Here is a 12,411-nt window from a genome sequence, read left to right as displayed (position 1 = left end):
TGTACGGGAAATATGACGACCTCGTTTTTTGTCGCGAACGGACCTCGCAAGCTTGGTCCGTCTACGCGCCAAAAAACTCGGTCGTCATATTTTCCCATACAAAGTCTATAACCTATAATTATTATCTAATCTTGGTGTCAATCGTGACGTCACAATCGTGGTCATCGTATAAAATCTTATCTAATCTTGGTGTCAATCGTGACGTCACAATCGTGGTCATCGTATAAAATCTTATCTAATCTTGGTGTCAATCGTGACGTCACAATCGTGGTCATCATATAAAATCTTATCTAATCTTGGTGTCAATCGTGACGTCACAATCGTGGTCATCGTATAAAATATTATCTAATCTTGGTGTCAGTCATGACAATCGTGTTGATCGTAGAAAAAAAAAATGACTATCAAAAACTCTTCTACGATCAACATGGTTAAAATCGTATCCGATCATATTGCATCGTAACAAAGCGCAACATATCGCATATAATAGTGCTCCCAAATCGTGATGATCCCGGTCAATCTTTTACAAGGTATGCATCACGCCTTGTTGCGATACGTTGCGATGTCCCATGATCTGTCATGATAGTTATAATATAAGCATACAATATTGCTGCAAATGCCACGTTTTCATAAACCTCAACTTTCGCCATTTCCAGTGGTTGTGGTTAATATCATTCACTTTCTAAATGTAAAAAAAGAAATGAAGTCGGAGGTCAGTCGGGTTATATAATAATACATGTTTATATACCCGTCGGGATCCAATCGTAGCTAGCCTGGTGCCCTGGCCTTCCCATAATGCTCCAGGGCACCAGGCTACAATCGTAGATAGCTCAAACATCCTGATCGTGAAAGACATCGCATCACAATCGTATCCTATCGCAACATAGCGCACCAGTTCGTGATTAACGTATTGTAACGTTTTTAGAAGTATCTGCACGTATCAAAGCGCAACAATACGTATAAGAACGTAATAACTCGCAACACCTCGTATCAAAACCTGAAATTCCAGAAAACCTCCGCGATCAGCTACGAATTGTTGACCATGGCGTTCGTAACGGATCGCACCACAATGGGAACCAAGCATGGCGGCCAATATAATTTTCACTTGCACGCTAGAAACTATATGAATGATGAGTTAAGAAACCTGCACCTCAGAACACGCCAGTGTCTCTATATACAGTTAAGAAATGTATGGAGCGCCAAATTAACATAAACTCAAATAATTGAAGATATCTTCAATTATAAAAAGATATCATTAATTCATTTGATGCGAGCAACAATTGAATTAAAGATCTCTTCAAATAATTAATGATATCTTCAATTCTGAATTATTGCGCGCATTAATTGAATTGATGATAGCATTAATTCTTCAGCTGAATTGATGCGCGCTTTAATTGAATTAATGATCTCTTCAAATGAATTAATGATATCAACAATTGAATTGATGCGCGCTACAATTCAATTGAAGAGAGCAGTAATTGATATAATGCGCGCATTAATTCATTTGATGAGAGCAATAATTGATTTAATGCGCGCATTAATTCAATTAATGCTCTCTTCAATTGAATTAATGATATCTTTAATTCATTTGAAGAGAGCAATAATTCTTTTAGAGAGAGCAACTATATAATTAAAGATATCTTCAATTCAACATATCCACAATTGAATTAATGATATCTTTAATTGAATTGTTGCTCTCTTTAAAAGAATTGATGCGCGCATTAATTCCTTATACAAAAGCACTGTAAATGAATTAAAGATATCTTCAATTGAATTAAAGAGATCATCAAATTATTTCTACCGAGCTCTAAATGAATTATTGCGAGCAATATTTCTACTAAATTGATGCTCTCATCAAATGAATTGAAGAGAGCAATAATTGAATTAATGCGCGCATCAAATCTATTATTGCTCTCATTAATTGAATTAATGCGTGCATCAATTGAATTGAAGAGAGCAATAATTGAATTAATGCGCGCATTAAATCAATTATTACTCTCATTAATTCAATGGACGCGCGCATTAATTCAATTGATGAGAGCAATAATTGAATTGAAGCGCGCATTAATTCATTTGATGAGAGCAATAATTGATTTAATGCGCGCATTAATTCAATTAAAGAGAGCAATAATAGAATTGATGATATCTTCAAATAATTGGAGATATCTTCAATTATTTGAGTTTATGTTAATTTGGAGCTCCATATAAATGAATTTATTATATAGCTAATAAATAGTCTAATATAAAATCTGCGTAAAATCTACAGAATGTTAGCGTTCAATATCCTGAGAATTTATTGAACGCTAACTTTGCATTGCGTAAATTGTATGCGCCCGAAACATTCCGAGTATGAGCGTTCAATATTGACGTTACCGTAACGACGTAAACAAGCCAAAATGGCAGACGACGGTCCTCCGAATCTGACAGAGCCGGTATTTTGATATTTACTTAAGCAAAATGTTTTACTGTACATAAATTATGATGTCCCCATTTACAAAATCAGTTTGCTTCATGCATTAATGACGGGTTAAATATTGAACAGTTAAGAAATGCATGCTGTTATTGCACACTGCCAATATTGATGAATTCTCGTTTATTTTGGAGTAGTTTGAGTGAAAAGGGATAAAATTTAACAACTAAATACTTTAGCTATATAATAAAAGGGTTATTGAACTTATATAGGTGAATATTGGCACTCGTTGTCAGTCAAAATGCACTCACAAGCTCGTGCATTTTCACAGCCAACTCGTGCCAATATTCACCAATATAAGTTCAATAACCCTATAATATACAATGTATATTTATCGGACCATTGTTATCTGCACGCTAGTAAAAATAAATCTGTTTGAAATGAAAAGAGAATGTTTACAGTGGAATTACTCTAGATTTCTGTAAATGTTTGAAAAGTCCCACTCCCTTGAGTATGGTGTCCGGATAGGGCCATTTGCAAAAGCGTGACTGCGCGTTAGTCACATCACGCTGTCACGCCAAACTCCCCGTCGAGGCCCATTACGTCACCTAGGTATAGGTTTTTAAGAAAACGGAACTCTGGCAGAAGTTTGGCCGTCACGCCAACAAGCAACGAGCCTTCGCGCTCTCACGCCAACAAGCAATGCACCTTCGCGCCGTCACGCCAACAAGCAACGCACCTTCGCGCCGTCACGCCAACAAGCAACGCGCCTTCGTGTCAACAAGTAACGCGCAGTGACGCTAACACAACTCGTCTTCGTGCAGACAAGCTCGAGTTGTGTAAAGTTGTGTTAGCGTGACGGTGCGTTGCTTGTTGGCGCGAAAGTTATTTGTGTAAAGTTGTGTTAGCGTGACGGCGCGTTGTGACTAACGCGCTGTCACGTTTTTGCAAATGGCCCTATCCGGACACCATACTTAAGTACTTTCTGTACTTGATTCGTTATGCCGTAGATTGATCAGCAGGGGCGGATCCAGGAATTGCGGTTACGGGGGGCGCCACTTTATGAGGCAGGGGGTCTGGGGGCGAAGCCCTGGTGGGGCCCAGGGGGCGATGTCCCCGGATTTTACAGATTTTATAGGGCTTGAAATATATCTCATATTTAGTATTTTGTGCTATTTTCTATCATTTTTTATGAGGTGAAATTAATAAAATGACGTAAATTTTAAGGGTGTTCTCCCAATAAAGTAATTCAAGAAATCAATATAGATTTTGTCATTTATTTTCCGGAAGTGGAAAAAAATTATTGCTTCTTACATTGTTTAGTACATTTTTCTAAACAAGATACCACGATTTACGTTAAGTTTGAAAATTTTAGGGGGGACGCCGGCTGCGCCCCCCTTAAATCCGCCACTGATCGATGCCCGTGTATTTGTGATTGTGTCAAAAGTGTATAGTGGAAAATGAGAAAGTATTCTTTTTCATTGTTTCGGTAAAACAAAAATCGTTAAAAAAAAAAATAACAACAAAAAACCAACTTATTTTATAAAGTTCTTTTAAAACATTGATTAAATATAAGTTTGAATTATTGTCACTTATACATGTACATTCATTCATTATCCATTAATCATATATTATTCATTTACGGGGTTTTAAAAAGTTTTTTGCAAGAAGCATTCCCTGGAATGAGTTTCTGGGTATCAATTAAATAGATAGGTTTATGGAAAGAACATTTATTTTGGTTTGAATTATGCTACAAGAGAGAGAGAGAGAGAGAGAGAGAGAGACGTGCATAGCTTATCAAAATGTAAATATGAGGATATAAAACACACAGGGGCTCGGTTGTCAGATATTGAAGTTTTGTATTATTTGTTCCCGTATAATAAATTGAAGTTTAGCATGATTTGTGTCCGAATAATAGATTTTATAAATAAAATCCACCACCAAAATCCGCTTTTTTCGAGGTTTTAAAAAAGGTGTATCGTGTGTACATTAAAAAAAGTACTTTTTTTAATGTACACATGATACACCTTTTTTAAAACCTCGAAGAAAAAAAAGCGGATTTTGGTGGTGGATTTTATTTATATAATCTGTTATTCGGACACAAATCATGCAACACTTCAATTTATTATTCGGGAACAAATAATACAAAACTTCAATATCTGACAACCGAGCCCCTGTGGACGCCGTATATGACAAGTTCAGCAAATAATTGGCATCATCACATGACATCGATCCGGGGTATCGGCGCATGAAATGTATGCAGTCTATAAAAATTGTCGAATATTCATCATAGCTTTATTTGCATACTTAATCAATCAATTCAGCTTTTAAAATGCTTACCACATAAGCTCTCCAACTATACTTGAAATCAAAATATATGCCAAATCGTCTGGCGATTTTTTTTCTCTCAGGTTGTAAGAATTTACTTTCTTTCGCTTTCATTCAACGGGCAGGTATGTTAATAAGTATGACTTTAATGGGTTTTTTTCCGGATAATGTCTTCTTACTGCACTAGTATATTTACGTGTTAGAGTGATCCACAGGTACTTCATACATCCATCATTTTTTAAAACCACCCCGGTGCTTCTATCAAAGTATTGTTTTACTTGCTTTTTCTGTTTCCATTGTTAAATAAGATACGTTACAATTCCTGAGGGGTTTTTTTTTGGGGGGGGGGGGTGAAATTGTATAAAATGCTTAGAATTTTAGAGGCCGGTTTCATGTTTTGCATTCTTTCCTGTGACATGCTTTGGTGACTGTCTCGTGTTGACATTTTCTGTTGCCCAGGTAAGACCTTGTCACTAGCAGGTCCTCAATTTTGACCTTTAGGTATTTGCATTAACAAACACGTCACTCTCCACTATGTCAACAACAATTTAATTCATCCCTGCCTTTTTGCTAGAATCTAAACTTTTAACTACAATCTGGACCGTATTGTTTATTTGGACATTGCTGGTTTCTACCTATATATTTACCCAATTCATTTCATAACATACTCAGTATAAAGCAATATCTCAATGCACCTGCTCTAATTGTAGTTCAAAGGAATCGTTATCTAAACCATTTATAATCTAAGGGTGAACTAAACTAACTAATAAACTTTTTCAGCAAACGGTTTCACGCAAACAATCCTTGTGAAACACGGTCGTGAACGATCGATCTTGGTCAACAACACATATTACGGACGATTGCTTTTTCAAATTTGATTTGGACCTATCAAACAAATTCTACTTACCCTTCTCCCATTGACGAAAAATATCAAGGCCGTTGGCTCATCTTTTACGTTGCTTTTATATGCTTTATACATTTCGATGAAAATCCAATCATCTAAACGTACTGTAGGCTTCAACACGAATTGCAATCCCTGTCAATGTAAACAGTCAAGTGATGTGTTAGGGAGACAAGGTGGTCTGGGTAAAGTTTTAGAACATGACCTGAACAATTTACTCCTAATCACAACGGAATCCAGTTTATAAAATCCATATGAAGATTTTCTTTTGGATGTTGCATTGACAGGAAAGACAGTATGGTCATCCCTTTATCTAACTAGTATGATATCGCGATCGGGGTTTTACTACACGTGTAAAATATGTGGCGATACTTCATTGTCATGCAGTCTTAGAAATGCATGTGCATGGTTACATCATAAAATTATTCAAAACAATATGCCTCAAATTTTCCAACTCAAGGACTTTTCCCTTATCTATACAGTGAACTGGATTTGGTGTCGATATGGAAGTGGATTAGTAGGTGCAGTGTAAATGTTAGATACAATTTAGAATAGAACACTAACAAGATGGCGCCTGGAGAGACTGGACCTACCGTCAACACAAACCCATTCACAATCACTGTAGAATAAACCAACTACAGACAGGGGCATACAATGTCACAATGTCAACATAGGGTGGCTTTGTTAGGAGCTGTACTCAGATGTGAACAAGGCGATTAGATGACCTTGAACGTTAACGACATACAGTACCCCGATATACTACTAGAAATGATTTATGAAAACCAGAGGCCTATGGGCCACAGAGCTCACTTCCGCAACTGCATTTTTCCAACGCCCTCTATCTTTTGATCCTGACCTTAACCTCCAGTCACGGTGAAAACAAACTGGATTCTACACTGACGACTGTAGTAAATATCATCCCATCCTTTAAACATGCCGACTGTAGTTAATATCATCCCATCCTTTAAACATGCCGACTGTAGTTAATATCATCCCATCCTTTAAACATGCCGAATGGCTATGTGGTACTATTATATCTAATTACTAATGGACAATTTTCAATTTTATCACATTTTACCAAGGTTTAGATAAATTCCCTTGGGGCATACTCTCGGTTGATTTAAATGGCTACTGTTGACCTATAGAATTGTCCATACTATAGACATCGTATTCATGGTATCCAGTGGGGAGAAATTGTGTGGCTTTCTACAGGCTAAGCAAACAATGAATGTGATAAACCAATCTGTTCTTGAAAATATATTTATGTGGAACTTCCTTTTTACCCAGTGTTTAATTCTGAACCCTTCTAAAGGTCCCTCCCTGACCCCGGGATTCCTGGCATACAGAAAATTGCACCTACATGTATACTAAAATTTGACTTACTGTACATCTACGTAATACATCTACGTAATTTTTTTTTTCTTTTTATATACATGTAACTCGATCCCTTTTGCGGCCCCATCTCGGCCCCGGGGAAAATAATATGAACAATATATATATGGATAAAGACCTTTAAATGTCATCTTCCCAAGTCAAAGGTTTCTAATCCGCTCCGCATCATATTGAAGCCCTTGCCTCGGAGTGTTTTCAATTGTTAAACAACAAAAAATTACCCGTTTTTTGAACGCAAGCTCAAAATTGTTATTCTGTGCATGTATGTATATTGGTAGAATGGCAAAAGTTCTGGGGCTTTTATCCAGCAAAGGAATGAGAGAGAGCTGTCACTCAAATTTGTAAATCAAATAGGTGCTAGGTGTTAAGGAAAGCACTGTTTCTATGACGATGTATTTTGAATTAGGGAAGAAATTTTGTGGTCATGAGCAGAACAGAAAATATAGAATTTTGAAATATTAGTTAGAACTAAAAGATATATAATGAGAACTGTAGTTTAAGTATTATCTATCAAGAAATGTTGAAGGTATGCGATTTAAGTATTTCTACTCATTGGTTGTTTTGGTAGTATCGTAACTTTCTCTTTACTAAAATGAAATCTCACACTGCACGAGCACGATATGGTCTGTCATGGTCATCAACAAAGACTGGCCTTCGTCGAGGAGGGTGATTGTCAAAATGAGGCACAGCACCCAACATTTGCAGGCAATCATGTCCCATTGGTAATTCTGTACATTATGGTGGTCCCTAACTGTAATACATCCACCTTACAGTCATAGGAAACATGACCCCACACCATAACTGATCCACCACCAATCGGAGGGGGGGGGGGGGGGGGGGGGTAAGCACAAAGTAAATATCCGTAGTTGATTAAATTATACCAGATGAAATTAGTTTCGGATCCAGAAATTTTAGAGGTCTCCAAATGTCACAGTGATTAAGAAAATTACTTTCGTGTCAAAATATGGATTGTTACAATATATATGGTGTTGCAAACTTTTCGGATTCAATGCCAATATTTCATTTAGTGTTCATTTTAAACTACGTGTATATCAAATGTATTTCCATATTCACTTCAAAGTTTAGCTTACAATTCAGATTTCAGTTGGTGCATGTGAATCTTTGACACACGTGTATGGGCCAGCTGCATGCTAAATATGTACCACTTCCATAGCGTTTTCTTTGTTGTCTCTATCCATGTTGTGGCCCCGGCGAACACAATTTTCTCAAGCGGTTCATAATCAAAATCAATGAATTTGTCCCCCTCCTCAGTAAAAAGGGTGGAGAAACTTATCATTTTTCAAAATTTTTATTTCGTTTATCCATTATCCAGTGTGCACATATTTTGTTGCGGTCAAGCCGATTATCACAAATGGAATTTTTTGTTTTATTCGGTTCAACCTGCACAAGCTGAAAGTTAAGATCGTACATAAAAATCGATGTGTATATCTTTTGGATTACATGTATTGGATCGTGATTGAGATTATTGGGAAAAACAATTAAGCTCAGACTGAAAGTCTGATCGGCAGTTTTCATTTCAAGCTTAGTAGATCTGTTACCGGGTGATAACTCCAACAAGCATACCGGTCACAAGGTTTATTTATATCACAATCGATCAGAATATCATCATTCACAGATCATCCAAATGTTATCCAATAAATATCATCCAAACGATTCTACAAGTAATAACAATATTAATCATGCACACATTACATATGACACGACATAAAATCACGGACAGACATGACAAAGAAATAATTCCATATTAAGCTTCATTAATCACATAAATAGAATTGTCTTTTCTTCATCAGATCACATCATTAATATAAAATCATAATTAATCAAATTTACTTAATATTCTGCATTTAAAACTAAGAACCTGTCCAGAGCATATAATGGCAAGACAAACATACCAAACACCAGCTAAACAATACATAACACACTCTTACCAAATATGTGGTATTAGAATCCGGATGGATCTATAGTAACATGTAGATCTGGTGTATATCTATCAATTAATACAAAAATATATATTACTCAGATTTCTGAAGCAATACACTCATTATGAAATAAACAGAAATAAAATAATCATACTACTCTTACTCTCACTCACTCTATGCATCCAATCCTTAACATAATTAGTAACTGACCTGATTAGTAGATTGTAGTCCAAAAGTCCAAAGTTTTTAACTAAAGTATAACACAACTGCCCAATTCAATTTCTAAATTCAAACTGAATCTTACAGTGACCAAGAACTGTCATGTGACCAATAATTAAGAAACGAACCGATGAACCATGAAAAACAATCCGTAACCAACCTAAACTATAGCTGGCCATAAGGGAAATACTCAAATATTAAACGTTGTTCAATACAAACTATGGAAACCTGTTTGTGTATTTATTGCACATATTAAGCTGATATTATATGAAGTAAGCATATCACCAGGTAGAGATAGGCAAAGAACACAAGGAGAGAACTGCATTTACAGTCGGACCACTTGGACTGTATGAAAGGTGAAGATAACGAACAGTGATCAATCTCAAAACTCCTACAAGTAATACAAAATAGATAGTTGGGCAAACACGGACCCCTGGACACATCAAACCCCAGGGGTCAGGATTTTTAAAAACTTGAATCTCCACAACGTCAGGAAGCTTCTATGTTAATTTCAGCTTTTCTAGCTCAGTGGTTCTTGAGAAGAAGACTTTTAGATGACCCCATCCTATTTTTGCATTTTTATGATTATCTCCTCTTTAAAAGGGGCATGGCCCTTCATTTCAACAAACCTGAATTCCCTTTACCCAAGGATGATTTGTGCCAAGTTTGGTTGAAATTGGCCTGGTGGTTCCGGAGATGAAAATGTAAATTTATGTTAAAAGTTTATGCTGACGACACCGATGCCAACAGACAACAAACAAATTTTCAGGGTTCGACATTTACTTTTTTGAGCACTAGACCAGTCGGGCTACTTCAAATGATTTTTACTAGACCTGACCTTACATCTACTAGCCCTGACCAACTTTCCAAAAAAAACTGATAGTTTCTCCATATTTAAATACTTAAAATGACAAACGTTAAGTTTGAACTAAAAGGTATTTAATTGTCTCGTCATTCAATTTGATGCTTTTATTTTCAAACACATTTTCTGTTTCTTTAAATTCTATCCCGCATGGAAATTCTCTGGTCCATTTAGAATAAAATTACTTCAGCCGTTTCTTTTTTTTTTTTAAATTTCTATTTCATAAGCCCTGCTTTGTTTCTTCCCAACCTTTTCCTTTTTTTTTTCTTTTGGGACATCTTTCCTTGAGGACGAGAAGTCGTATTTGAATATAGAGACATTCCCGCACATATGTCAACACCGAAAAATGGCTGTTTACGACGTAATTCATCAATTTGATAAACACTTTCTTATATATCTTATTCAAATAAACTGGGTTTTTTTTTTAAAATGAATTCAATTTATATCTATTTATCCGAAACATAACTTTACACACATTAACACGGAGTAGATGTCATAAAACATCACTTCCTAACATGTGGTACAAAATTGCTCGCAAACTGTTGGACTAGTTTTTTGTTGTTTTTTTTTAGTTAAGAATAAAATATGTTATGGTTTAAAGTAAAGTTTCTTGTTCATTTTTTGATTAGGAAAGCTCACTTGAACCTCCAGCTAAGGTGAAATACAAACAGTGTCAGATTTTAAGTGGAGTTCACTCCCTCTAGAATTTTCAAATTATTAAATATAAATCATCATTTAGTCTTTAAAAATGTCATTTTCAATCTTATTCTTTAGAAATACATGTTAATTATGTAATATGAATTATTGCCCAGCAAAGCCTTCAGAATTCAAAAATATCCAGGAACTGAACCTGAACTTCCTTTAGGTATATTCATAATGTCAAATATAAACACACACACACACACACACACACACACACACACACACACACACATATATATATATATATATATATATAAAGCACTGAAAATGCCACGACACTGTTGGTTATTTAAAACTCAAATTTTCGACGCAACCCGCGTCTTTATCAAAAGACATATATTACATAAACAAATGACACACACCACGAAAACTGAAAAGTATCGATAAACTACATTGGTAACAAAAATGATACACGGTTGTACTGGGTGATAAAAAATGTGGTTTTGTTGTAAAGCGCTTTTATAAATTTCTTTACTGGCCTTGTATCTTCTCAGATCCGACATTTGGCAAGGAAAATTATATTTACTGATCTTCAGGAAATTGATTAAATATCTCCAATACTGAGAACAATATTTGGGGGGTTGGGAGGTGTGTGTGTGTGTGTTTTATCGATAGAGTATACTTAAAAGTGTAATTGTGAAGCATAGATATTCTGATACATGTAATTATCTTTAAATGCGTTTCTCAACTAATTCCCGTTGAAAAATCATAAAATTCCCATGTTAAAATTTTATAACGGCTATGTTTTACTGCTTTTTTTTACGCGTCGATTTCAAAGTGAAAAATACTCTGATGTTTGAAGTAAATTGATAACAGCTTAGGAGAAATCAAACAATTAGATTTAACAACAGACACAGATTATAGATAATTATACTACGTAAGCTGTAGACCAAGCTACAGTACCCGCAACGTTATTCTTGACATTTCTATCGTGCTCTATTGTGCGTGTATCCTATCGTATCATGCGTGTATCATATCGTATCATGCGTGTATCCTATCGTATCATGCGTGTATCCTATCGTATCGTGCGTGTATCCTATCGTATCATGCGTGTATCCTATCGTATCGTGCGTGTATCCTATCGTATCATGCGTGTATCCTATCGTATCGTGCGTGTATCCTATCGTATCATGCGACAGCGTGTATCCTATCCTATCGTGTATCAGGTTTTCCGTTTTCTATCGTGTTTTGCGTGTATCAGGTTTTCCGTTTATCGTGAAAATCGTTTATCGTGTAGCTTCGAAAACTATTGGAATCGTATATAAAATCTAATGAAAAAGTACGATACTTTCCGAAACCTTTATTCGTTTTGTCAAAGAAGCTATTTTTAGGAATCGAGGAAAGACGGTATATTTGAAGGAGAACATAAAGTTGTCGATTTTAAGGCAGAAGAAGAGCTATTTGTCTGTCCAGAGAGAGTGAAAATTTATCACAATTTAATTCTAAGTAGTCTGGAAAGTAGGCAGTGGTCTGTCGAGCAAACCGAGGACAGTGAAACTGAAAGCTTCTTCATCTGAAGTTCATAAACATTTGTTTGTCTAGAAACAATTATTTGTAATTAACACTAACAGAAAAATAGAGAGTTCCGATTTGAAAGGAAAAATCAGTAAACTACATTGTTTATCACATACATGTATATGTTATGGTTCTTTTTCTTCCG

The 12,411-nt window shown here is 35.7% G+C and overlaps 1 protein-coding gene across 4 annotated transcripts in view; it reads right to left on the bottom strand.

The window, feature by feature from the left end:
* LOC125655837 (xanthine dehydrogenase/oxidase-like) overlaps nucleotides 1-12,411 on the bottom strand; it is a 58,289-nt gene that overhangs the window by 40,748 nt on the left and 5,130 nt on the right. Inside the window, exons 2-4 of one of the 4 annotated variants that reach the window (XM_056143135.1) lie at nucleotides 8,978-9,036; nucleotides 8,120-8,704; nucleotides 5,643-5,771 (exon numbers count right to left, since the gene is read on the bottom strand). In XM_056143135.1, coding sequence (XP_055999110.1) covers nucleotides 5,643-5,714 — 72 coding nt within the window. In that variant the 5' untranslated portion in view covers nucleotides 5,715-5,771; nucleotides 8,120-8,704; nucleotides 8,978-9,036. Of the gene's footprint in view, nucleotides 1-994; nucleotides 1,122-5,642; nucleotides 6,017-8,119; nucleotides 8,705-8,977; nucleotides 9,037-12,411 lie in introns of those variants that run through there. The other 3 variants (XM_048886360.2, XM_056143136.1, XM_048886359.2) reach the window with 3 other exon arrangements.

Source organism: Ostrea edulis, chromosome 7, assembly GCF_947568905.1.
Source record: "Ostrea edulis chromosome 7, xbOstEdul1.1, whole genome shotgun sequence".
NCBI classification, from domain to species: domain Eukaryota; kingdom Metazoa; phylum Mollusca; class Bivalvia; order Ostreida; family Ostreidae; genus Ostrea; species Ostrea edulis.
The sequence above is the reverse complement of the archived record's forward strand: the minus strand, read 5'-3'. Positions and strand labels throughout refer to the sequence as shown.